Source organism: Talpa occidentalis, unplaced genomic scaffold (genome assembly GCF_014898055.3).
Source record: "Talpa occidentalis isolate TD23 unplaced genomic scaffold, MPIMG_talOcc4v2.1 talOcc4.4, whole genome shotgun sequence".
NCBI lineage: Eukaryota > Metazoa > Chordata > Mammalia > Eulipotyphla > Talpidae > Talpa > Talpa occidentalis.
Window position 1 is genome coordinate 54,779,857 of NW_023604295.1, and position 25,316 is coordinate 54,805,172.

A 25,316-nucleotide genomic window follows, 5' to 3' on the forward strand; every position below is an offset into this window, starting at 1 on the left:
AATCATCAATTTCTTTCTTTTCTCCAGGAGTAAGAAATAACCTATTCCCAAAGGCTTGGTACCAAATGGATTCCAGATTAGGTTTGGTTAGTCCTGGACTGGAGAAAAAACTAAATTGAGAAATTTTCATAAGTATTTACAGGGGCTGCTGTATCAGGCTAGAGACCTGAACTGGTCAATATTATGTATACGATCATGGGTAAGTCATACAGCTATTTTGAGCCCTATTTATGCCTACAGTAGAATAAAATTCCCTCCCCTTGAAGGAAATGCTTTTGTTTGAAGCTGACCAGTGAATGTGTGTGGCAGTACTTTGAAAAAGGTGGTATACAAATGCAAAATCCCTATATACAAGGTAAAAGAGTTTGTGAGCAAAGGGAAGTAATTGAAAGGATTTAAATAAGGGGGGAGGGCTTGGCTACATCTAATCTACTTTTCTGGAACGAATATTACTGTGAGGTAGGAATGGATTTATTCATCAGTAGGTTTGAGAGGAAAAGCTAAGATGAGAAACTTACTTAAGCACATGTTGCTCAATGCCTACATAGCCATTGATCATTTAATTCCTGAAACTCACTTTCTTATTTTGTAAAATATGAAAACTAATAAATTACTACAAGTATGCTAAGAGCATTAAGTGGGAACTACTGAAGTTACCTAGTACAGCATGCAAGTGTCTTGTACAAAATCAGTAAATGTTAACTTCTTCCTATGGATCCACTTAATCTTTTAGTCATTAGATCATTGAAAAGTATTGAGCATTAACTCCGTGCTGGGCACTGTGTTAGTTACTGTGATTGCAATGGAGAGGAATGCATATATTTGCTGCTTTCAGGTCTTGGGGCTGATCTTAGATAGCTCAGGAATCTTGAGCTGGAGAGGCAGGCAGGGCTCAGCCTATTCAGCAAGATAAAGGTTACATGGAGTTTTGTCTTTAATTTGAATAACAATGATGAACTATTGGAGTTTAAACAAGCAAAAGAGCAATCTGCCTGAAAAAAATAGTCAAAAAGGTCTTTGAGATAACAGGAGGTTACTGTATCAGCCAGTGAGTTGATGAGAGCTTGAACTGGGTAACTGATAGAACACGGGAAGGCAGCAACACATTCTATACAGATTTAGGAGATAAAATGAAAGAGTTTGGCTTTTGAGAAGTGGAGAAGGAGGGCCATGAGGGAATGGCTCCCCAAATCCAAGCCCTGAACTCATATTTTGTTAATTACACACTTGTAAATCGACTTTGGCCCATCCCTTCATTGTTTCTCTTACATACTAAAGGGTCTAAAAATATCAAATTAACAATCTCAGTAAATTTTCTCTCCATCCACCTTTTGGCTTTTTGGATTTTTATTCACTAGTTGCACCTTGAAAGTGAGCAATTCGGTTGTTTGGTGATAAATGAGAATCAGTAATTGACACTTCACTTTCCAGAATTTTTTGGACGAAGAACTAGATGAGGAGAGTGTGATTCTCACACTGGAGCCTGTGAAGGAAATTATTGTAGAAAATCAAGTGGAGCCAAGTGTTTCTTCAACCACAGATGTCAAGCCTAGGAAAAACAAAGGTATGAGGATCGGGATTGTTCAGTTATTTTGCCACTCCTCCAACTCTGGGGAAGCCCAGGTAGCACATTTCCCCTCTTTTTTTTTTTTTTAAAGATTTATTTATTCATGCATACAAGAACTGGGGTACAGGCCAAAGGTGTGGAGGGTGAGAGGATTCACCACAGACAGTGGGGAACAGAACAGGCGGACTGACTGAAACACACAGATGAGGGGAGCAGCAGAGGGACAGGAGAGGTCTGCTGAGCCATGTGGTTTGCTCCCTGGCTGGTGGGGGATTGAACTCATGCTGCAGTGGCTGGTAATAGCTTCACAGTGCTGTCCTTAGCCCCTAAGCCACCAGGGAGGCCCTCCCCCCTATTCTCTGACTGCAACACCTAGCTCACATCTTACCTTGCCCTTGAATCTCATGCCAGGTATAAGATAAGTGATTACTCATTCCTATACTTCTCAATTGTTAAGCATCCAGCATATATTACTTTGAAGACACAAAATAGGCTTGTGGGGTTAATAGGAGTTCAAATTTCTAACCCATCAATCTCCATCTCCCTTTCTATAAAATGAGGTTAACACACACTTTACATGTGTCTTGTGAAGACTAAATACTTTCCCCCAGGTTTATTGATGTATAATTGACATATAACTCTGTAATTTTAAGGGGTACCTTGTAATGACTTGCTATACTTAGATATTGCAAAATGGTTACATACAATAAGGTTAACACATACCCATCACCTCATGTGGTTATCCTCCCACCCCCACACTGGTGAGAGCATTTGAGATTTACTTAGTGACTTTTAAGCTATAATTTATAAATAATAGTATTATTTATAGACAGCATGCTGTACATTAGATTCCCAGAACTTAATTCCTCTTCCAACAGAAAATGTGTGACCTTCAACCAATACCTTTCCATATCTCCCCCACCCTAACCCCCTATCAGCCATCACATTACTGTTTCTATGACTTTTTAGATTCCACATACAGTAGTTGCAAGACTAATTTTGAAAAACATCTAGCATTTTGTTGGGTGAGTAGTTATTGATCAGATACCATGACCCTTTGAATCTGTTGTCAGTTCTTCATATAAAGCCATCAAATAAGTATTTTCAAAATGATTTTATTTGGGGGGCCAGTAATGAGGACTTGCCAGTAAAGTAGATATTGACAGGTTAGAGCTAAGAAGAGAGAAATGAGGAGCTGAAGAGAAAATGGGGTGGCGATTTCTGTAGAAATAGCTAAATTTTGTGATCCATAATCTAGATGTTTTAGAGGAACAATTCAACATAATGTTTTACCCAGGTGTTTGTTGATGGCCACAAAAAATATAACAGCATTCTATATGTGATGGAAAAACAATCCTTTTTTTAAAAAAAGATTTATTTATTTATGCATACAAGAACTGGGGTGTAGGCTTGAGATGCGGGGATTGGGTGGGGGATGGGATGGGAGGAGTCACCAGAGACAGAGTGGGGAGCAGAACAGGCAGAAACACATTGCTGAGGGGAGCAGCAGTCAAGACAGGAGAGGTCTTCTGTGCCAGTGGCTGGGGATAGATAGGTTGATAGTGCTGAGACTTAACCCCTTTCACCACAAGGCAGGCCCTGAAAAAAGAATTTTAATTTAAAAAATTTAGCATTTGAAAAGGTGGGTTTGAGTCCCAGGTCTGTCATTTATTTATTTATTTATTTTTAAATTTATTTATGCATACAAGAACTGGGGTATAGACCAGAAGTGTGGGGGGTGAGAGGATTCACCAGAGACAGAATGGGGAACAAAATAGGTGGAATGACTGAAATACACTGCTGAGGGGAGCAGCAGGTGAGACAGAAGAGGTCTGCTGCGCCATGTGGGTAGCTGCCTGGCCAAGGATCAAACTTGTGTTGCAATGCTGTGGTTAGCTCCATAGGCTGCGTCTCAACCCCTTGTGCCACCAGGGAGGGCCCCCAGGTCTGTCATTTAAATGGCAGTGTGAACTTGGGAAAGTTCTTTAATTGCTGAATCTATTGTTTTATTTGTAATATGAGGGAAAATATTTGATATGTATATGTTCATCGGTTTTGAGGAAAGAAGTGCGAAATTTGTGTAATTATAGAGAACCTTACAAATATCATATTACTGCAACTTGAATTCCATTCTTTTCTCTGTTCATCTTCCTCAAATGAATGAACAATTCAAAGCTTGTGTAGTCCCTGCCATGCCTGCCATTTTGCCTCCGATTCATAAAGTGCATCGGGACACTCTGCGGAACTGGTGCCAACAATGTCATTTGAGTACTAGTGGCCAGGTGAGCACATTGGCGGGATTCTCTGCTTTTTAGAGCAAGTATAGGAAACTTTGTCAGCTTCTAATTTTTATTTCTACTCTTAATTTCCTTAGAAAATAAAGGTTTATGAGAGGCTCCAGAAACATGTTTACTGTGAAAGTAAAGAGGTGAGTGAGGAATGTGATGGTATGAAGAGAATTCTGACTGAATTATCCTTCCCCCATACTTCTCATTTCCTCTATTGATGCTGTACCTCTAAGGCAGGTTCTCAAGTGAGAATGTTGACATTTGGGGGTAAGAAATTTCTTTTTGTTTTGGGGGTCACCTGCTAGATCAGGATGTTAAATAGCAATCCTGCCCCTATGCCCCCAGGATTGTCATTTAAATGGCAGTGTGAACTTGGGAAAGTCCTTTAATTCCTGAATCTATTGTTTTATTTGTAATATGAGGGAAAATATTTGATATGTATATGAGCATCTCTTGTGAGAACAAAAGTGCGAACTGTAGTTTCAACCATCAAAAATTTCTTCCAGTTAAAACCACTGCTCTAAGGGAACGAACATTCCTATACCCTTTCCACACTGACACACATGGGTCAGTGTATAAAGAGTGATCAAATTGACAAAAATATTCCAAAAATGTTCACTGTGATTTGCAGGATATTCCTGAAACACCACGGGAGGCCAGATTGCGATTATCTCCAAGGAAAAGCAGAGAGAAGACCAAGAGAGGAAATACTCAGAAGAGTCATAGTATGTGTGAAAAAGAACCAGAGACAAATATAGTTGAAGAACCAGAGACAAATATAGTTGAAGTGATCACTCCAGCCCAGGAAGCCATGTTGGCATCATGGACAAGAATTGCTGCAAAAGCCTCTCTATCTAAAACTGAGAATTCATGTCGTATTACTACTTACGCTGAGACCTTTCTGCCTCAAGCTTCTGGTAAGGTCAACCTTGAAGAGTGAGTACCATTCCAGAGAAAGAAGTTTGCCTTTTTATTAGTTCAAACTGAAAGGTTATAAAAGGGAGTTAGTTAAAATATCTGTAGACTGGATATTAGGTTCATATAGGGCCTTATCTTTTGATAGCCACTTTTACCTGGATGGGTCATTAATCCAGATAATTGAATGGTGAACCTTTCTGGTCACTAGGCTGACTTTCAAGGTGAGGGAGAAAGCATATTTTGATAATATGGGGTTAGCCCAAGGTCTTCCCCTTTCTACTCTCCTTCCTCAAAGCATTCATAACATAGTAAACAGGAGTGCCTTGTCTTAATACTTCTAGGTCATATGTCATTATTATATTACTTAAGCCCTGATACCTTGGTCTACAAAATGAAGATTACAATTATTTTATAGACTGCTTATGAGATTAATTATACAATTTGGCACAATAAAAATAAATAATAGTAATTAAAATATTTAGGGCTCCCATCCTTTTAAGGAAATTTAAGAATCATAACTTAGCCACATCTTTCTCTGTTTCCTGCTTTTTTTTTAATAATTAGTAGCTCAAGTTATTTCATTTAAATATTTGCAAACTAGTGAAAACAGTTTTAAATGTCCATTAGGAGAAATAATGAGAAATATATTGACTATCCATGATATTGAACATTAAAATGTATCTCAAGAACCACATAACAAAAAAAGTTAAAAAAAGATATAGTTTGCACCCGTCCCTTCTGTTAACCACTAATCTGTTATTTGTATCTAAGATTTTTGCCTTAGTTTAACTTAGTTTGTTTCTCTGCTTTGTTTCTTTATATTCCACAGTGAAATCTGGCTTATTTTACTTTAGCATAAATGCCCTCAAGATTCATCTGTGTTGCCTCAAGTATCAAGATTTTATTCTTTTTTTATGGTTAAGTAGTATTCCATTGTATGTGTATATATCACATCTTTATCCATTCATCCCCTGACGGATGTTTTGATCGTTTCCATGTCTTTATTATTGTAAATAATTTTGCATTGACTCATTTAAAATTAGTATTTTTGTATTCTCTCTATATATACTCAGAACTGGAATAGCTAGATCATATGGTATTTCAACTGCTCCCTTTCAGTTGTAACATTTGATATATGTAGAATTTACCTTGTTTTCTTTTTTTTTAAGATTTATTTATGCATATAAGAACTTGGGTACAGGCCAGAGCTGCAGGGGGTGAGAGGATTCCCCAGAGACAGAGTGGGGAACAGAACAGGCAGATTGACTGAAATACATTACTGAGGGGAGCAACGAGAGAGTCGGGAGAGGTCTGCTGTGGACCATGTGGGTAGCTCCCTGGCCATGGATCGAACTGGTGCTGCAGTGGCTGCGGATAGCTTCATAGGTTGTGTCTTAACCCCTTGCATCACCAGAGAGGCCCTGAATTTACCTTGTTTTCTTGCAAATATCCCATCTTCAAAATTAGATTATTCCTTAATACTTAAACCCTCTTGTTGCCTGTTTTGTTTTTTTGCCTGTTTTATTTTGTTTTTATAGTTGAGGCAGTACAATGCAGTAATTAGGTGCATGGGCAGTGAATTAGAATATCTATCTTGGTTCTGTGAAAATTATGATAATGTTCTTAAGAACAAGTATATTAATACATGTAAACAACCTAGTGAAATCCTGGGCACAAAGTAAACCTTCCAAAATGCCAATTGTTTCTATCCTCATGCTATATAATTTGTAAAGTTATAGTACCTTTTTGCTACATTTTTGTTCCTTTCATTCAGTTAATTCATCAACAGACTATAGGAACAAAATTAAGAGTGACTTACTTAGTTTGAACTATTATTTATTCACTTCATATATTGACTTCTTTCCCTTCCTAGGTGTTAGGTGGTGTGTTGTCCATGGAAGACCACTTTCTGCAGACACAAATGGTTGGGTTCGCCTTCAATTCCATGCAGGTCAAACATGGGTGCCTAACAGTTCCAGGAGGATGATCTCTCTATTCCTGTTACCAGCTTGCACTTTCTCATCCCCGGACCTAGAAGACAACATGTTATGCCCTGAATGTGTTAAGAGGTAATCATTAAGTATATTTCTAAACATGGCACAAAGAAGAAAAGAGTCCTAGTTTTTTTTTTTTTTTTTAAGGTTTATTTATGCATACAAGGACTGGGGTATAGGCCAGAGGTGTGTGTGTGTGAGAGGATTCACCAGAGACAGAGTGGGGAACAGAACAGGCAGATCGACTGAAATACACTGCTGAGGGGAGCAGTGGGTGAGTCAGGAGAGGTCTGCTGTGCCATGTGGGTAGCTCCCTGGGCAGGGATCGAACTCATGCTACAGTGGCGCGGATTGCTTCATAGGTTGCGTCTTGACCCCTTGCACCACCAGGGAGGCCCCCTATTCTTAATTTTTTGAGAAATCTCTTACTGTTTTTTATAATAGTCAGCATTTGCAATCTCATCAACAGTGTATGAAGTTTCCCTTTTCTGCACATCCTAGCCAACATTTGTTGCTTCTTTTTTTTTTTTAAAGATTTTTTTTTTTAAATTTATTTATGCATACAAGAACTAGAGTGTAAGGCCAGAGGTATGAGGGGTAAGAAGATTCACCAGAGACACAGTGGGGAGCAGAATAGGTGGACTGACCGAAATACGCTGCTAAGGGGAAGTTGAGACAGGAGAGGTCTGCTGCACCATATGTGGCCTGTCTCCCTAGCTGTGGATCAAACTTGGGCCACTGTGTCAGTGACAGCACTGAGATTTAACTCCCTATGTCACCAGGGAGTCTTCCTGGACTGCTAGGAATAGGACGTGATGACATTCTTTATTACTGGAGCCAGAACGGAGAAGGTAACAGCTAGGTAAAGAGTAATGTCAAGATACCTTCATTCCTCTCTTATTTTTTCTTGTTTAAATTTTTTTTAATTCAGCTAAGATACAAAAGGGATGATTTATTGTAAACATGTTACATTCAGCCAAAATGAAAACAGAACTACTCTAGAATGTTACAATTCCAGGGCAAAGGACCAAAAGGGACTGATTTTGGTACAGCAGGGTGGATCTCATGAAGGTGACTGGCGATCCAGTGGTGATAGATGTTCTGGATTCACTGAAACAAGTCCTAGACAGAAGCATGCAGTCCAACAATTTGGACCAGTGTCCCTGGCCTCTGGCTTTCCTAATTTCTGCTCCTTTGGCTTCCCTGGATGCTGTCAGTTCACTTGTCTCTGCCTCATCTTTCTTTTGCACTTCAGCCTGCACATTTGCTTCTTCCACTTGGCTGCCATGGCATGGAAGCTTGAGAAAATGGCACTAAGGCTGAGAGTTCTTTCTCTGCCTCTCTCTTTTTTAAAGATTTATTTATTTATGCATACAAGAACTGGGGTACAGGCCAGAGGTGTGTGTGTGTGGGGGGGGGGTGACAGGATTCACCAGAGACAGAGTGAAGAGCAGAACAGACAGACTGACTGAAATACACTGCTGAGGAGAGTCAGGAGAGTGTGGGTAGCTCCCTGGCCAGGGCATCGAACTCATGTTGCATGGCTGCAGATAGCTTCATAGGTTGTGTCTTAATCCCTTGCACTACCAGGGAGGCCCCTCATTTTCTCTCTTAATGGGAAAACCATGAGCTTATATAAACACAGAGGCTGTGGGAAGAAGCTGTGGGAAGAGAATGGTGAGTATAAACATGAAAGAGATGAAGTTAATCATAATTTTTAGAACCTTGAGAATAAGTGGACAATCTTACTCTTTTTGTTTATTACACAAAAATAATTTTTATCCATTATCCTATATGCTCAGGAACTCCAAAAGTAGATTCCTTAATTTATGGGCCCTTTTCATGGCATTGGTATGGAATGATTTATCTGATTCTAGCAATTTTTCAAAATTTTTTTCTAACTTGCTTTATAGGAATAAGAAGATGATGAGAAGATTATTTGCAAGGAGAAGAAGTAAGTTGATTTGAACACACCAACATCATTGTTTTGATTGGGCCATTTCTTAATAAAGACTACATGGTGGAGGGCCTCCCCAGTGGCGCAGCGGTTGAGCGCTGGGTTGCGAAGCTGCCCGCGGCCTCTGCGGTGCCGGTTCGATCCCCAGCTGCTCCCCAGCCACTGGAGGAGGGTCCCACATGGCGCGCAGACCTCTCCTGCCGCCCGCTGCTCCCCTCAGCAGTGTACTTCAGCCCTTCTGCCTGCTCTGCTCCCCGCTCTGGCTCTGGTGAATTCTCTCACCCTCCCGCGCTTCTGACTGTACCCAGTGCATGTATAAACAAAACAAACAAACAAACAAATAAATAAAACACTCCTCTATAAAAAAAAAAAAACCTATAAAAAAAAAAAGACTACATGGTGGAGAGTCCACAGCTAAGGCCAATGATAGCAGTGCTTTGTCCTAGTCATCTTCAATGTTTCCTGATGCCTTAGGTTATGGACAAGAATACCTGGATTCTTTACTTGAGGTTTGTCAAAGTGTCTGCAGCTACTGCTTCAAGCATAAAGATATTAGGATACAATTTGGCTTTGTTTTCATTAATGGAGTTTATTAATTTTAGCAGTTTTAGGTTTTCAGAAAAATTTAGCGGGAGGTACAGAGTTCTCATATCCTCCTTGTCTCCACTATTACTCCTACTATCAATATTCTGCACCAGAATATTGTTGAACCTAAATTGACTCATTATCACCCACAGTCTGTAGTTTGTTTGTTTGTTTTTTTTTTTTGGTGGGATCCTCGCCGGCGGCCGGGGAACTAACCGGCGCTGCAGAGGCTGTGGGCAGCCTCACAGCCCAGCGCTCAACCGCTGCGCCACCAGGGGAGACCCCACAGTCTGTAGTTTTTAACGTTATGTTCATTCTTTGTGTTGTACAGTCTATGGATTTTGACAACTGTGTCATTATATATATAAGCACCATTAGAGTATCACACAAAAGAGTTTCACAGCCTTAAAATCAAAATTTCCTGTGCTCCACCAATTCAACTCTCCCTTTACCCTAATCCTTGTCAACCGCTGACCTTCTTATTGTCCCCATAGCCTTGCCTTTTACAAATGTCATTTAGTTGGAATCATATAGTTTGAAACATGTCCAGATTGGTTTCTTTCACAATATGCATTTAAGTTTCCTCTGTATCTTTTCATTGCTTAAAGCTCATTTTTAGCACTGATAATATTCCATTGCCTGGATATGGCACAATTTTACTTATTTATTCACCTATTATATTAAAAGCTCTCTTCGTTGCTTTCAAGTTTTGGAAATAAGAATATAGCTGCGAAAAAAAAACATGCACAAACTTTTGTGTGGACATACTAATTTTAACTCATTGGATCAATATAAGAAAGCATAATTTCTCTTGAAATACAGGTATATTTAGTTTTGTAAAAATTTTTCAAATTGTCTTCTGTAGTGATGGTACCATTTTACATTGCCAGCGGCAATGGCTAAAAGTTTCTGTTTTTTATACTTTCATCAGTACATGGTTGTCAGTGCTTTGAATTTTGGTCATTGTTATAAGTTTACAGTACTATCTTATTGCTTTAATTTGCAATTCCCCAATGGCATGATGTGGAGCATTGTTTCAGATGTTTATTTGCTATCTGTGTATTTTTTGTGAGGTATTTGTTTAGGTATTGTCCATTTTTTTTCAGGCCGTTAATTTTCTTATTGAATTTTAAGAGTTCTTTTTATATTTTGGATAATAGCCTGTTATCAAACATGTCTTGTAAATATTTTGCCCAATTTTGTTTGCTTTATTTTATTGATTAATTGGTATATTTAGATTGTTGATATTTAAACTGATTATTGACATAGATCATAAAGTAATATCTAAATCTGTGGCTATTTTCATTGCCCTGTTTTCTAATTTTTGGTCATTCCCTCTTCCCTTCTGTGGTTTTAATTGGACATTTTATATGATTTTTTTTCACTTTGTATATAAGTTACATGCCGTCAGTACATTTTATAATGATTGCTCTTGAGTTTATAGTAGATAGTCACAAATAACCCAGTTTCTCTTTCAAATAACACTGTAGCACTTCATAAGCATTGTAGCTGCCTTGTGATAATAGTATTCCCAATTTCTCCTTTTGACACAGGGATACTAACCACTGTACTAATGGGGAGCTGCTTCAATTCCTCCTTTTGGTTCCTTAAAACATTGCTGTCATTCCTTTAACTGAATATGAATGATATGAACTATAGTCATATTTATTTTGAGCAAATTTATCTGTTAGACCAAATTAGAATAAAGGTTTAAAAATTCATTTTACCTTTGTTTTCCTTTAAAGTTCATTATGTAGTGCTGATCTACATTGTATTTTTCATTGGTGAAGAATTTCTTATAACATTTCTAGCAAGGCAGATCTAGTGAACATTTCCCTCAGATTTTACCTGAGAAACTTTTGACATAATTTTGCTAAACACAGAATTCTATGTTGTTTATTTTCTGTTGACACTTTAAATATTTTACTAACTTCTTGGTTGCATATTTTCTAAAGAGAAATTATATATACCTTATTTTCTAAACTTTTCATTGTGAAAATATTGAAATACAGAAGACCTAATACATAACTATATGCCTTCTATCTAAATTTAGTGTGTAAATATATTTGATATACATATTACTACATGTTTGTTTGTTTGTTTGTTTGTTTTAAGATTTATTTATTTATTTATACAAGCACTGGGTACAGTCGACGCACGGGAGGGTGAGAGAATTCACCAGAGCCAGAACGGGGAGCATAGCAGGCAGAAGGACCGAAGTACACTGCTGAGGGGAGCAGCGGGCGGCAGGAGAGGTCTTTGCGCCATGTGGGACCCTCCTCCGATGGCCCGGGAGCAGCCGGGGATCCAACTGGCGTTGCAGAGGCTGCGGGCAGCTTCGCGACCCAGCGCTCAACCGCTGCTCCATCGGGGAGGCCCATTACTACGTATTTTTTCACTGAATCATTTGAAAAGTAAATTATAGACATCAAAGTCTAAATATTTCTAAGACATCATCTTTACATAAACATCATACTTTCAGAAAATGATATATCATGTTTATAATCACACTTTTTCAAATTTTCGTAATTATCTTAAAACTTTCTTTTTTAAGATTTATTTATTTATGCATATAAGAACTGGGGTGCAGACTAGAGGTGTAGGAGGTGAGAGGATTCACCAAAGACAGAGTGGGAAGAAGAACAGGCAGATCTACTGAAATACACTGCTTAGGGAAGTAGCAGGCGAAGACAGAAGAGGTCTGCTGCACCATGTGGGTCACCTCCCTGGCTGGGGATCGCACTCGTGCTGCAGTGGCTCATGATAGCTTCATAGGTTGCATTTTAACTCCTTGCACCACCAGGGAGGCCCTCCATGATTATATTTTTGAAGCGTCTAAGCTGGATGTCTCATAGAAGGTCCTGCATTGTAAATAAGAATGAAGATTTTTCTGGGCCTCCCCGGTGGTGCAGCGGTTGAGCTCTGGGTTGTGAAGCTGCCCACAGCCTCTGCAGCGCTGGTTCTATCCCTGGCCGCTGGCGGGGGTCCCACATAGCGCGCAGACCTCTCCTGCCGCCCGCTGCTCCCCTCAGCAGTGTACTTTGGTCCTTCTGCCTGTTCTGCTCCCCGCCCTGGCTCTGGTGAATTCCCTTACCCTCCCGCACTCCTGACTGTACCCAGTGCTTGTATAAATAAATAAATAAATCTTTAAAAAAAAAAAAGTGGGGCCTCCCCGGTGGCGCAGCGGTTGAGCGCTGGGTTGCGAAGCTGCCCGCGGCCTCCGCGGCGCCGGTTCGATCCCCGGCTGCTCCCCGGCCACCAGAGGAGGGTCCCACATGGCGCGCAGACCTCTCCTGCCGCCCGCTGCTCCCCTCAGCAGTGTACTTCGGTCCTTCTGCCTGCTCTGCTCCCCGCTCTGGCTCTGAATTCTCTCACCCTCCAGCGCTTCTGACTGTACCCAGTGCATGTATAAACAAACAAACAAACCAGCAAACAAATAAATAAAGCATGCCTCTATAAAAAAAAAAAAAAAAAAAAAAAAAAAGTGAAGATTTTTCTTTTTCCTGGCCTTTTTTCCATTATAAAAATTATAAAATTAAAATATGCTTATTAAAAATTAAATGCTGAAGTAAAAAAGTATATATCCTAAACAATTCCAAGAGAATGAAATTATTACATACTAACAAGTATTGGTCCAACAAGTTGTAGTAACAATTATATATGTATCAAATTAGGGCCCCCAAATACATAAAGAATTGAAGGGAAAACTAGTTCCATAGTAGTTAAGCTTTGATATTCCATCTTCAAAAATTGAGAGAGAGACAGAAGGTGTAGGAAATCGATAACTTTAACTATGAACAGAACACCCAACAAGAGTATACCTCTCCTGGTGCACCTGAACTTCTCTAAGATAGAAAACCTGCTAAGTTATAAAAGAAGTCTCAATAAATTTTAAAAGATTGAAATTATGCAAAGTATCTGACCACAATGGAATGAAGAAATCAATAGAATTAATAGAAAGATAGCAATAGAGTTGTAGTAGTCAGAAAATCAGATGTGTAGAAACACTTTAAATGAGCAATGGTAGAAGTTAGAAAACACTTGAGATTTTAAAAAATACAACATACAATAAAACTACAAAAACTTGAGACTACCTGGTGGCGCAAGGCTTTAAGCACAGCACTAGGAAGCTATCCACAGCCTCTGCAGCACGAGTTCAATCCCTGGGCAGGGAGATACCCACATGGTACAGCAGACCTCTCCTGTCTCACCCGCTTCTCCCCTCAGCAGTGTAATTCAGTAGCTCTGCCAGTTCTGCTCCCCATTCTGTCTATAGTGGATCCTCTCACTTCCCCACCCCTCTACCTCTGGCCTACACCCCAGCTCATTTATGCATAAATAAATAAACCTTTAAAAAAATAAAGATCTCAAAAGAAATATAGATCTCAAATCAACACTCTAATTTACACCTTGAAAACTAGAAAATGTAAATTCAGAGTTAGGAAATGGAGGAAATAATGATTATAGCAGATAAAATGAAATAATGAAAATACAAGAGAATTAATGAAACTAGAAGTTGGTTCTTTGAAAATATGAACTAATTTATAAATTTAAGTAGATTGACTAATTAGATTTTAAGATTCAAGTAACTTGGAGCAGATATGAAAAAGATATTATTGCCACTACATAAATAAAATCTGAGTAGCTTTATGCCAAGACATGGATGAAATGAAAGAAAATTATGGAAACTTACAAACTATTAAAGCTGATACAAAATGCAATAAGAAATCTGAATAAATCAATCAGAGACTCAATCAGTAATCACATCTGCTCAACAATAAAGCTCAGGATTAGGTGGCATCGCTGTTTATTTATACTCAACATGTAGTGAATTAATATGTCTTTCTCAAGTAGTCCGTTCTAGGAGATCAAAGTCAAAGACACTACAAGAAAAGTAAAGACCTATATATCTTATGAACACAGATAAGAAATACTCAACAAAACATTAACAAGTTGAATTCAGTAGCATATTATAAGGATTATATTGTATTATCAAGTGGGATTTACTTATGTAAATAAAACAAGAATGGATCAGCATGAAAATGTACATAACCATTAATAGAATGATGGAAAAAAAATCCATCTCAGTTGATGCAGAAACAGCATTTAACAAAATCCAACATTCTTGCATGATAAAAACCTTTAAAAAGCAAGGAGTAGAAGGGAATTTCCACAATAGAATAAAAGTCATGAGGGCCTCCCCGGTGGCGCAGTGGTTGAGTGCTGGGTTGCGAAGCTGCCTGCAGCCTCCGCAGTGCCGGTTCGATCCCAGGCTGCTCCCTGGCCACCGGAGGAGGGTCCCACATGGCACGCAGACCTCTCCTGCCGCCCGCTGCTCCCCTCAGCAGTGTACCTCGGTCCTTCTGCCTGCTCTGCTCCCCGCTCTGACTCTGGTGAATTTTCTCACCCTCCCGCGCTTCTGACTGTACCCAGTGCTTGTATAAATAAATAAAAATAAATAAATAAATAAATAAATAATAATAAAAAAAGAATAAAAGTCATGAAAAATCCATGACTGAAATACCCAATGGCGAAGAACACAAAGTTAAAATAAGGTACATGGGCCTCTCCGGTGGCGCAGTGGTTGTGTGCTGAGCTGCGAAGCTGCCCGCGGCCTCTGTGGCGCCGGTTCGATCCCCGGCTGCTCCCCGGCCACCGGAGGAGGGTCCCACATGGCTCACAGAACTCTCCTGCCGCCTGTTGCTCCCCTCAGCAGTGTACTTTGGTCCTTCTGCCTGCTCTGCTCCCCGCTCTGGCTCTGGTGAATTCTCTCACCCTCCCGCGCTTCTGACTATACCCAGTGCATGTATAGACAAAACGGAAAGCAAATAAATGAATAAATAAATAAAACATGCCTCTATTAAAAAAAAATTAAAAAAAATAAAATAAGGTACAATTTGCAGTTTTGTCGGTAGTGATAGTGTTGATCCCAAACAGGCTCCTTCTGGTTGGTGTTACAGTACACATTTAACAGCTGTGCAGCTACGGTCAGGAAACCCACTGCCTGGGCCCCCTTGCCTGGGTCTTCTGAAGCAACCTATTGATGAGGCTGCCAAAGCAGCAGGAACATTGGAAAGAGATCAAACAGGGCATAGGTCATGCCAAACAGGCTTCCAGAAACTCCCAAGTTAGTGCTATCCCTGCTGGACATACCTTCAGGGACCCTGAAGCAATAATCTGCACTTTGCTAAGGGCTAGGACTAAAGATCTCAGTATTCTGCTTTCCATTCCTAAGGTTCCAGGACAATGGTTCCCCTATCACTCTGGACAGGACTGCCTTCTGTTCACTGAGTATATAGAAGCCACCACAGAGGAAGCTGGACAGATCACCATCTGATCCATTTCTATAGACACACCTTTTCACTGAAAATGACTCTCAGGACCACTATGTAAGGACAGCAGGCTGACAGCTGGGCTTGCAAACAGGAGGACAGTTCTTGAACCCACACTGGTAACTTCTAAGACTCAGGCTTCCAGAGGCAGGACCTCTGCCAACTCCAGCTAGAATTTTGGTCGAATAAACATCTGCTGCTGATGACCAAAGATCAGAAAGGATCAGTGAAAAGTGCCATTTTCCCGGGGAAATCAAGCAACCAATTTTGATGAATATATTTATTTTAAGATTCATTTATGCGTACAAGAACTGGGGTGCAGGCCATAGGTGTGGTGAGAAGATTCACCAGAGACAAAGTGGGGAGCAGAAAAGGCGGATCCACTGAAATACTCAGCTGAGGGGAGAAGCAGGCGAGGTCTGCTGTGCCATGTGGGTTCCCTGCCTGGCTAGGGATAGAACTCATGTTGCAGTGGCTGCAGATAGCTTCATAGTGCTGACACTTCACCCCTTGCACCACCAAGGAGGCCCCATGATTTATATATATATTTTTTTTCTCTTTGGCTAAAACTTTTCTGCTTTTTTTTCCTTTTATATATTTTTTACATCATTTTTCATTTTTGTACAATGTATGCATTTTCATCTTTGTTATAGTCCCCGTAAAATTCCCACCACCCTTGTTTTGATCCTATTCCCTTCTCCCCTCCTGTAGTGTCTCTGGTTTATAGTTGCTTGTTGATATTAATTTTTACTTTATCATAATTAGTCTTTTCCCTGATCCCTTATTTGAGTCTTCTAAATTCCTGCTATGAGTGAGACCATCCATTATTTTTCTTTCTGACTTATTTCACTGAGCTGGAAGTTATGTCTGAAGAACTGCTTTTTCTAATTCTGTCTGGGAAGATCTCAGTCATTATCTCTTTGAAGCATTCTCCTCTATGTTCTTTTCTTTTTTTTCAAGGCTCTTCTGAAGTACTAACTTACTTTCTTTATAGATTTTATTTTTCATAATTTTATCTTGCCTTTTTGTCTGGAAGTTGATGACTGGTAAATCATGTCAGGTGGAAGTACTCCTGAATAAGGAGTTCCTAGATTCTTTTTTCTCTTACATTGGATGAGTCATGTAAATGCCCAGTATATATTTATGCTATCATGAAAGGAGATAGTTCTGCTCCTCAACAAGCCAGCAGGAACCACCTCGAAGAACCCCTAATGGGGGAGAAAAGACTACTCTCATCAGTGTTACTTTTGTCTCAGCTATGTTCTCCAAGCTGCTTTGTTCTCCTTTCCATTAATATTTATATTGAATCCTCCAACAGAATAAATCCTTCCAGCAGAACAGGCTTTTAGTTTTTGTATTGTCTCCAAATGCTTCTATTTTTTTCTACCTAGCTGCTGGTAATTTCTCATATTTGTCCTTAGCTCTGAATAGGGAGAGGTGGAGGGTAGAGAAGGGAGGTTTTTTGTTTTTTGTTTTTTTTTTAAGATTGATTTATGCATACAAGAGATGGGGTGAAAGTCAGAGGTGCAGGGGTGGGGTGGGGTGAGAGGATTCACCAGAGACAGAGTGGGGAGCAGAACAGGCAGATTGACTGAAATACACTGTTGAGGAGAGCAGCGGGCGAGACAGGAGAGACCTGCTGTGTCATGTGGGTGTCATGGAGGGCCCCTGGAGGGCCATGGTTGAGGACAGCTTCACGGTACTGTGCTTAACCCCTTGCACCACAGGGGAGGCCTGAGAAGGGAGGTGTTTTAGTCCCATATAAGCAGTTAATCTTCCCCTTTACACTTTTATTGCTTACACTGAGAACTCTATAAGCTTGAGAATGTGAGTGCTTATGACCTGCAATATATTTTATAGAATTAAAGTTAGGCTGTCCTGAACTAAGGGTATTGATGGCTAGTGGCACAGTTGCCCAATAGTAAGTGTGGTTTATTTTATTTTTTTTCCCCAAAGATGTATTTATTTATTTATTTTTATTTATGCAAGAACTGGGGTACAGGCCAGAGGTGTGGGGGGTGAGAGGATTCACCAGAGACAGAGCGGGGAGCAGAACAGGCAGACGGACTGAAGCACACTGCTGAGGGGAGCAGCAGGCCAGGCAGGAGAGGTCTGCTGTGCCATGTGGGTGACTTCTCTGGCTGGGGATCGAACTTATGCTGCAGTGGCTGCGGGTAACTTCATAGTGATGTGTATTAAACCACTTGCACCACCAGGGAGGTCCCGCTTAGCTGCACTTTTATGGCAAAACTGACTTAAGGCACAGTGTTATAAAGTCTGTCTTTTTTTTTTTTTTTGGGAAAAGCCCTTCTTTTTTTAAAAGATTGATTGATTGATTGATTTATACAAGAACCGGGATACAGGCCAGATGCACGGGAGGGTGAGAGGATTCACCAGAGACAGAGTGGAGAACAGAACAGGCAGACTGACTGACTGAAACACACTGCTGAGGGGAGCAGCGGACGAGACAGAAGAGGTCTGTCACGCCATGTGGGGCCGGCCGGGATCGATCCTGCGCTGCAGAAGCTGCAGACAGCTTCACAGCACGGCGCACAACCTTACCTGCTCCACCAGGAGAGGCCCTAAAGTCTGTCTTTTTGAAAGTGTCATGAATGAATTATCCACTAGTATAAAAATTTCTTACTTAAAGACTGGCCTGGAGACCAGGCACAGAATTGAAAAAAACATATCATCAGTCTTTGAAATAACTAAGAAGGGATTGGATTCAATAACCTGAAGACAAGCAAGTCTGACTATATAATATTGTTTACTATTTCTACTTTGGTCTGTCATTTAAAAGTTAAAAGTTCTATTCACTTTTTTTTTTCACATTGAAGTGCACAAAAATTTTATCTTTCTTGACCTCAAAATCAATGTGCATAGCTAGAAGCTGCTCTTGATTTGTATTTGCAATTTCAGGTTTGCCTCTAGGTACTAGAGAAAGAGGGATATACTTTCAAACCATGTAACCTGAGGTGAAAGGAGTAGAAGAGATCATATTAATAGATCTTTGTGACCTACAAAGCAGAATCATAGTGATTAGGACTGCATAGTGAAGGTGGCTGCCTGAATGATATAATCCAATCAAAGAGACCATTTTGAAAAGTGGCTTGAAAGCCACTAAGGTAAAGTGATTGTAATCAATCTTATGTTTGTTCACTCAACATATTTTAATGATCCTTCAAGGAACCAGACTGTTCCTCTCTGATGGTACAAACTGATTGAAAACAGTGCTTACACGGACAAGTGGTTGGGGCACAGACAAGGGAAAGACAGCATTGCAGATGGGAGAGATGAGGGAGGTGCCTGACTCCGGCACTATAGGGACAGTGAGTGGGTCTGTTCCAGCTTAATTGTGGAGATCAGGGTGAAAAGAAAAAGAATGGTCTTCATGTATTGGTAGCTTCTGTTTTCCAGGGGCCATGTTAGGAGCGGGGTGCACCCTGGTGAAAAACTTAGATGTGGCCCTTTGGTAGCTCAGAGTGTAGTAGGGAAGACATATTATTCAAGGTACAAATGGAGATCTAACTTTATATATTTTTAAAGATTTATTTATACATACAAGAACTGGGGTACAGACCAGAGGTATGTGTGTGGGGGTGTGAGAGGATTCACCAGAGACAGAGTGGGGAGCAGAACAGGCAGATCTACTGAAATACACCACTGAGGGGAGCAGCGGGTGAATCAGGAGAGATCTTCTGCACCATGTGAGTAGCTCCCTGGCTGGGGATCGAACTCGTGCTGCAGTGGCTGGGGATAGCTTTATAGGTTGTATCTTAACCCCTTGAGCCACCTGGGAGGCCGGGAGATCTAAATTTAATGAAGAAAGATTAGGGGCCAAAAAGAGTCAGTATAAGAGAGGATCTTCCACCATTATTTGGTTAGGGAAAGATTTCTTAAATAAGTCAAATCTAGACCCAAAGAAGGAAAAGGAGTTGTTCAGAAAACTGAGATTTAGGGAGATTAATAATAGCTCTAAGGAAACAACTAATTTTTTTCAGGACCTGCTATTTAACTCAAGTTGGCCTGAGTATACAATCATAATTGTTATTTAATGATTCAATATGTCCTCAGAAAGTAAACTTGTCAAGGTATTTCCCTATATTAACTCTAGCACATAGTAGGCATTAAATGAATTATTACTGAATGTATGCATTTGAATATTGAGACTTTTTTTTAAAGATTTATTTATGTGTGCATATAAGAACTGGGGTACAGACCAGAGGTGTGGTGGTAGGGGGCGTGAGAGGATTCACCAGAGAGAGTATGAAGCAGAACTGGAGGATCTACTGAAATATACTGCTGAGGGGAGCAGTGGATGAGACAGGAGAGGTCTGCTGTGCCATGTGGGTAGCTCCCTGGCCGGCTGGGGATCGAACTCATGCTGCAGAGGCTGTGGATAGCTTCACAGTCCTGTGCTTAACCCCTTGCGCCACCAGGAGGCTCCCCCTCAGCAGTGTATTTCAGTCAATCTGCCTGTTCTGTTCCCTACTCTGTTTCTGGTGAATCCTCTCAAACCTCCCTCCCGGGACCTCTGGCCTGTTCCCAGTTCTTGTATGTATAAATAAATAAATCTTAAAAAAATAAAGCTTCCTGGGGCCTCCCCGGTGGTGCACCAGGTTGAACACAGCGCTGTGAAGCTGTTTGCAGGCTCCATGGCGCTGGTTCGATTCCTGCCCAGCCAGGGAGATTCCCACATGGCACAACAGACCTCTTCTGTCTCGCCCACTGCTCCCCTCAGCAGTGTACTTCGGTCAATCTGCCTGTTCTGTTCCCCACACTGTCTGTGGTGAATCCTCTCACCCCCCACACCTCTGGTCTGTACCCTAGTTCTTGTATACACAAATAAACAAATCTTTAAAAAAAAAAAAAGCTTCCCTCATTCTAGATTTTATACATATACATACCAAATATATTATTTGTAATTTGTTGTGATTATTTTTATATTTTCATTAAAATGTTTTTGATCCACTTGGAATTTTTTCTAGTATAAGGTATGTGCTATGACTTCAATTGTTTCTTTAAATTCTGAGATGGCTTTCCAGATGTTCCAACACAATTTAAAATAATCTGCCTTTCCCACTCTGAACTGGAATGCTACCATTATCAAATATCCTAAATGCATCTGTGAATTTGGGCCAATAATGGAGTTTTCTATACTATTCTATTATTTGTATGGCTATTTTTAGGTTGGCATTCTTTAAATGCAGATTTATAATTAATGTCAATATTGTAGGGGAGGTAACATAATTTTCCTTTACTTTTCTGAGATCTTGGCTGAGATGCCTATAATAAAAGGCAGATTAACAAGAAAAAAACATATAAACCTCACTTATACTGGGGGAGATACAACTGGGAAAGTGAGAAACAAAGAAGTGACTTAGAATTCAGGCTTAAATATCTACCATCTTATTTGGCAAAGGAGAGGGAAGATGTAGATGTGTTAGGAGAGAATAAATGAGTTATAGGAAAAGTTAATAAGTCTTTGGATGAATAGATGGAAGGTACGTCAACTTGCTACAAATTTATACGGGTGTATTGTTGACTTCTAGTCTCCTTTCTTGTGATGAGTCAGCCCTTCTTGGTTGATGAAACTCCTGGGAAGGAGATCTATGATAATTGAGTTCCCTTTATCTTAGGCAGATAAGGGGAATTCAGAGAAAGCATCTCCTTGGATTTGTCGTCTTTCAAGTACCTACAGCTCAAGATAAATCAATATGCCATTGATTTATTACATTGGCCTCATTGGGATAATCCAAAATAACTTTCCCATCTCAAGATCCTCAACTTGATCACATTTGTAAAGTCCTTTTCACCTTGTAAGATAATACATAATTCAACAGTTCCAGGGAATGGGGCATGGGAATCTTTTGGGGGACTATTATTCTATCACACCAAGACAAAATCCTTACCTTAAAAGAAATCAGTCTCGGGCTTCCCTGGTGGTGCAAGGGGTTAAAGCACTGCACTATGAAGCAATCAGCAGCTTTGGCAGTGTGAGTTCGATCCCAGGACGTCCAGGGAGCAACCCACATGGCGAGGCAGACCTCTCCTGTCCTGTCCACTGCTCCCCTCAGCAGTGTATTTCAGTCAGTCTGTCTGTTCTCTTCCAACTCTGTCTCTGGTGAATCCTCTCACTCCCTGCAAGTCTGGCCTGCACCCCAGCTCTTGTATGCATAAATAAATAAATCTTTTAAAAAAAAAACAAGTCAGTCTCAGAGGACAGATACCTATATTTATAATAACAGCTATAAGATTATATTACTTATATATTAAATAATTAAACAATGTACTTATATTGCCTATTTTATATACATATGCACTCAAATATATAATATCATTGTATGTATTTACTGACTTCCACAGATGCTATGAAGTTACCTAACTGTACCAGAGGAAGGAAGAAAATCTTCAGGAGGGAAGTTCCTGCAATCAAGTGATGTTTTGAACAGGAAGAAAAATGAAGGATATTTTGATAGAGGGACTAGTGCACACAAGGTGTGAAAGTGGGAGGAAAGGAATCATTTTAACAACCTGAGTCTAGAACCTAGACTATTAGCAGTAGAAGAACTAAGAAGGTCACAAGATTTGTCCTTCTTTTCTGGGACCTAAATTCCTTCAGATAATCTAATGAAATGTATATACCCTCTTACCAGAGCAATTAAATGCACACTCTTGTATAAATTTTTAGCTGCTAAGGAACTTCTATGCATCCCTGATATGACATTAAGCTATAAGTACTGATGGATTAGATGATTACAAGGAAGTGACTGACTTGACTTGTATTCTAGGAGAGGAAAAAAGAAAATCAATAGGACGAACTGATCATTGAGGAAGTGGGAATCAAAAGAGAATAATTTAGAACCCAGGGCCTCCCTTGTGGCGCAAGGGGTTAAGCGACAGCACTATGAATCAATCACTGCTACTACAGCATGAATTTGATCCCTAGCCAGAGAGGTGACCCACATGGTGGAGGAGACCTCTCCTGAATTCACCTCGCCCACTGCTCCCCTCAGCAGAGTATTTCAGTCAATCCTCCTGTTCTGCTCCCTACTCTGTCTCTGGTGAATCCTCTTACCCCCCACACCTCTGGTCTGTACCCAGTTCTTCTATGCATAAATAAATAAATCAGAAAAGAAAAGAAGAAAAAAGAAAACAGAAAAGAAAAGGGTGTAGGGCCTCCCTGGTGGCGCAAGGGGTTAAGTCTCAGCACTATGAAGCTGTTAGCAGTCAGTGCAGCACAAGTTCCATCCCTGACAAAGAAGCTAACCCACTTGGTGCAACAGACCTCTCCTGTCTTGCATGCTGCTCCCCTCAGCAGTGTGCTTCAGTAGATCTGCCTGTTCTGCTCCCCACTCTGTCTCTGGTGAATACTCTCACGCCCCCGCACCTCTGACCTGTATCCCAGTTCTTGTATGCATGAATAAAAAAATCTTTTAAAAAAAATTTAGAGGCCTCTCCGGTGGTGCAGTGGGTTGAGTGCAGTGCTGTGAAGCTGCAGGTTCAATTCCTGGGTGGCCAGGGAGATTCCCACATGGCGTTGCAGACCTCTCCTTTCATGCCTGCTCCTCCCCTCAGCAGTGTATTTCGATCGTCTGCCTGTTCTGCTCCCCACTCTGTCTCTGGTGAATCCTCTCACCCTCCCACGCCTCTGGCCTATACCCCAGCTCTTGTATAAAAATAAATAAAAATCTTTATATAACAAAAAATTTAGAGCCCAAGTTAAGCAAATGATAGATAAAAAAACAATTGTGACACACTCAAAAGAATTTTGGATGGAGAAATAATCCCTGTTACTTTTTTTTTTTTAATTTAAAAAATTTTTAAAAAAGATTTATTTATGCATACAAGAACTGGGGTACAGACCAGAGCTGTGGCGGGTGAGAGGACTCACCAGAGACAGAGTGGGGAGCAGAACAGGCAGATTGACTGAAAAGCACTGCTGAGGCGAGCAGCAGTCGAGTCAGGAGAGGTCTGCTGCGCCATGTGGGCTGCTCCATGGCCGGCTGGGGATCGAACTGGTGCAGCAGACTCTGCAGATAGCTTCATAGGTTGTGTGTTAACCCCTTGCGCTACCAGAGAGGCTTTTGAATTATCGGATGTGTAGTTGAGGGCTGAGATGGTCTTACTCTAGGTTTCCTGACTTCACTGATATGGAAGGTTATTATTATTACTTATGAGAGAGGACACAGAGGCACAAAATTAGGTTTGGTACAAAAGGCAATGAGTTTAAGATCAGATTATTTGAAGTGACTTGGTTTGGCACTCAGGAAAGAAGTATTAGTTGGAGAGCCTTGTGGGAGACACCAGCATGTACTGGTAGTTGACACGTTCTGGTCACTTTAAAGAAAGAGACCTGTATAAAATGGTCTTCCTAACTCTACTCTTTTTTAGCAAACTTAAATCATTTGTTTCCTAGACCTCTCAGGTTAATGAAAAGCCTCAATCAATACAGATGAATGAGATGAAATCAGTATAAATAGCCAAGAGCATTCCCTAGTGTAGAATCTTTGACTAAATAAACTCTAGGTCTGTTGACCACAGTTTGGTTCTAGTCACAGCTGTGTCTTTGTCTTCACATGCTCCTCTGCACAGTGTTCTACTGTAAAGAGACCACACACTAAAAAAGTTATCTGTTCAGTATTTTATTCTTCAGCATCCACCCAAATTGATTTCTACTTTGAGAGCTAGTACACTGAAGAGTCTTCTCTTTTTAAAAATGGAGTCTTGGGCCTCCCTTGGCGCAAGGGGTTAAGATGCAACCTATGAAGCTATCTGCAGTCACTGCAGCATGAGTTCTATCCCCAGCCAGGGAGCTACCCACATGGCATGGCAGACCTCTCCTGACTCGCCTGCTGTTTCCCTCACCAGTGCTTTCGGTCTGTCTGCCTGTTCTCTTCCCTGCTCTGTCTCTGGTGAGTACTCTCATCCTCCTGCACCTCTGGCTTGTACCCCAGTTCTTGTATAAATAAGCAAATCTTAAAAAAAAAAAAAATGGAGGTTTTTTTTTTTGCAATGACTATAAGGGGAGAGTAACAAGGGGGCAAATAGAAGCTTCTTTCTTTGCTGGTTCAGTTCCTTTCCCCCTAGAAAGTGATGAACTTGGAAGCTGTCCCTTTTAAAGTCACACATGGCCTCATGATTATGAAGTTGAATTTTCAGAAGTAGAGGAATTTGTTAAAAGAGAAAACAATTTTTGAATCTGTATTTACAAATACTCTGGTACCATCTGACTCAGCAAAGTTTAAGCTATTTCTAGGCAAGAAACAGTCCTTTATTTATTTTAAAGATTTATTTATTTTTATACAAGAATTGGGGTACAGGCCAGAGATGCTGGGGGTGAGAGGATTCACTAGAGACAGAGGGGGGAACAGAACAGGCAGACTGACTGAATACACTGCTGAGGGGAGCAGCAGGCGAGACAGGAGAGGTCTGTCCTGCCATGTGGGTTTCTCCCTGGCTGGCCGGGAATTGAACTCATGCTGCAGTGGCTGCGGATTGCTTCATAGGTTCCGTCTTAACCCCTGAGCGACCAGGGAGGCCCAAGAAACAGTCCTTTTAAAGCACACAGCTACACTTTAGATGGATTTCACATAAGATTCTGTTTAAAGAGAGGTTATATCTACTATATACCAGTTTAAAAATTCTGACCTAACAAAATTAAATGCATTTATA

General features: G+C 40.5%; 1 protein-coding gene across 2 annotated transcripts in view; it reads left to right on the forward strand.

Annotated features, from left to right (window-relative positions):
* The window catches only part of DPPA2 (developmental pluripotency associated 2), a 32,590-nt gene extending 10,283 nt beyond the window's left edge, over nucleotides 1-22,307 (forward strand). For both annotated transcript variants that reach the window (XM_037524591.2, XM_054700610.1), the window contains 7 exons: nucleotides 1,432-1,564; nucleotides 3,743-3,849; nucleotides 3,942-3,995; nucleotides 4,487-4,772; nucleotides 6,647-6,842; nucleotides 8,681-8,721; nucleotides 22,008-22,307. In XM_037524591.2, coding sequence (XP_037380488.2) covers nucleotides 1,432-1,564; nucleotides 3,743-3,849; nucleotides 3,942-3,995; nucleotides 4,487-4,772; nucleotides 6,647-6,842; nucleotides 8,681-8,721; nucleotides 22,008-22,081 — 891 coding nt within the window. In that variant the 3' untranslated portion in view covers nucleotides 22,082-22,307. The remainder of the gene's footprint in view (nucleotides 1-1,431; nucleotides 1,565-3,742; nucleotides 3,850-3,941; nucleotides 3,996-4,486; nucleotides 4,773-6,646; nucleotides 6,843-8,680; nucleotides 8,722-22,007) is intronic.
* Nucleotides 22,308-25,316: the final 3,009 nt, after the last annotated feature.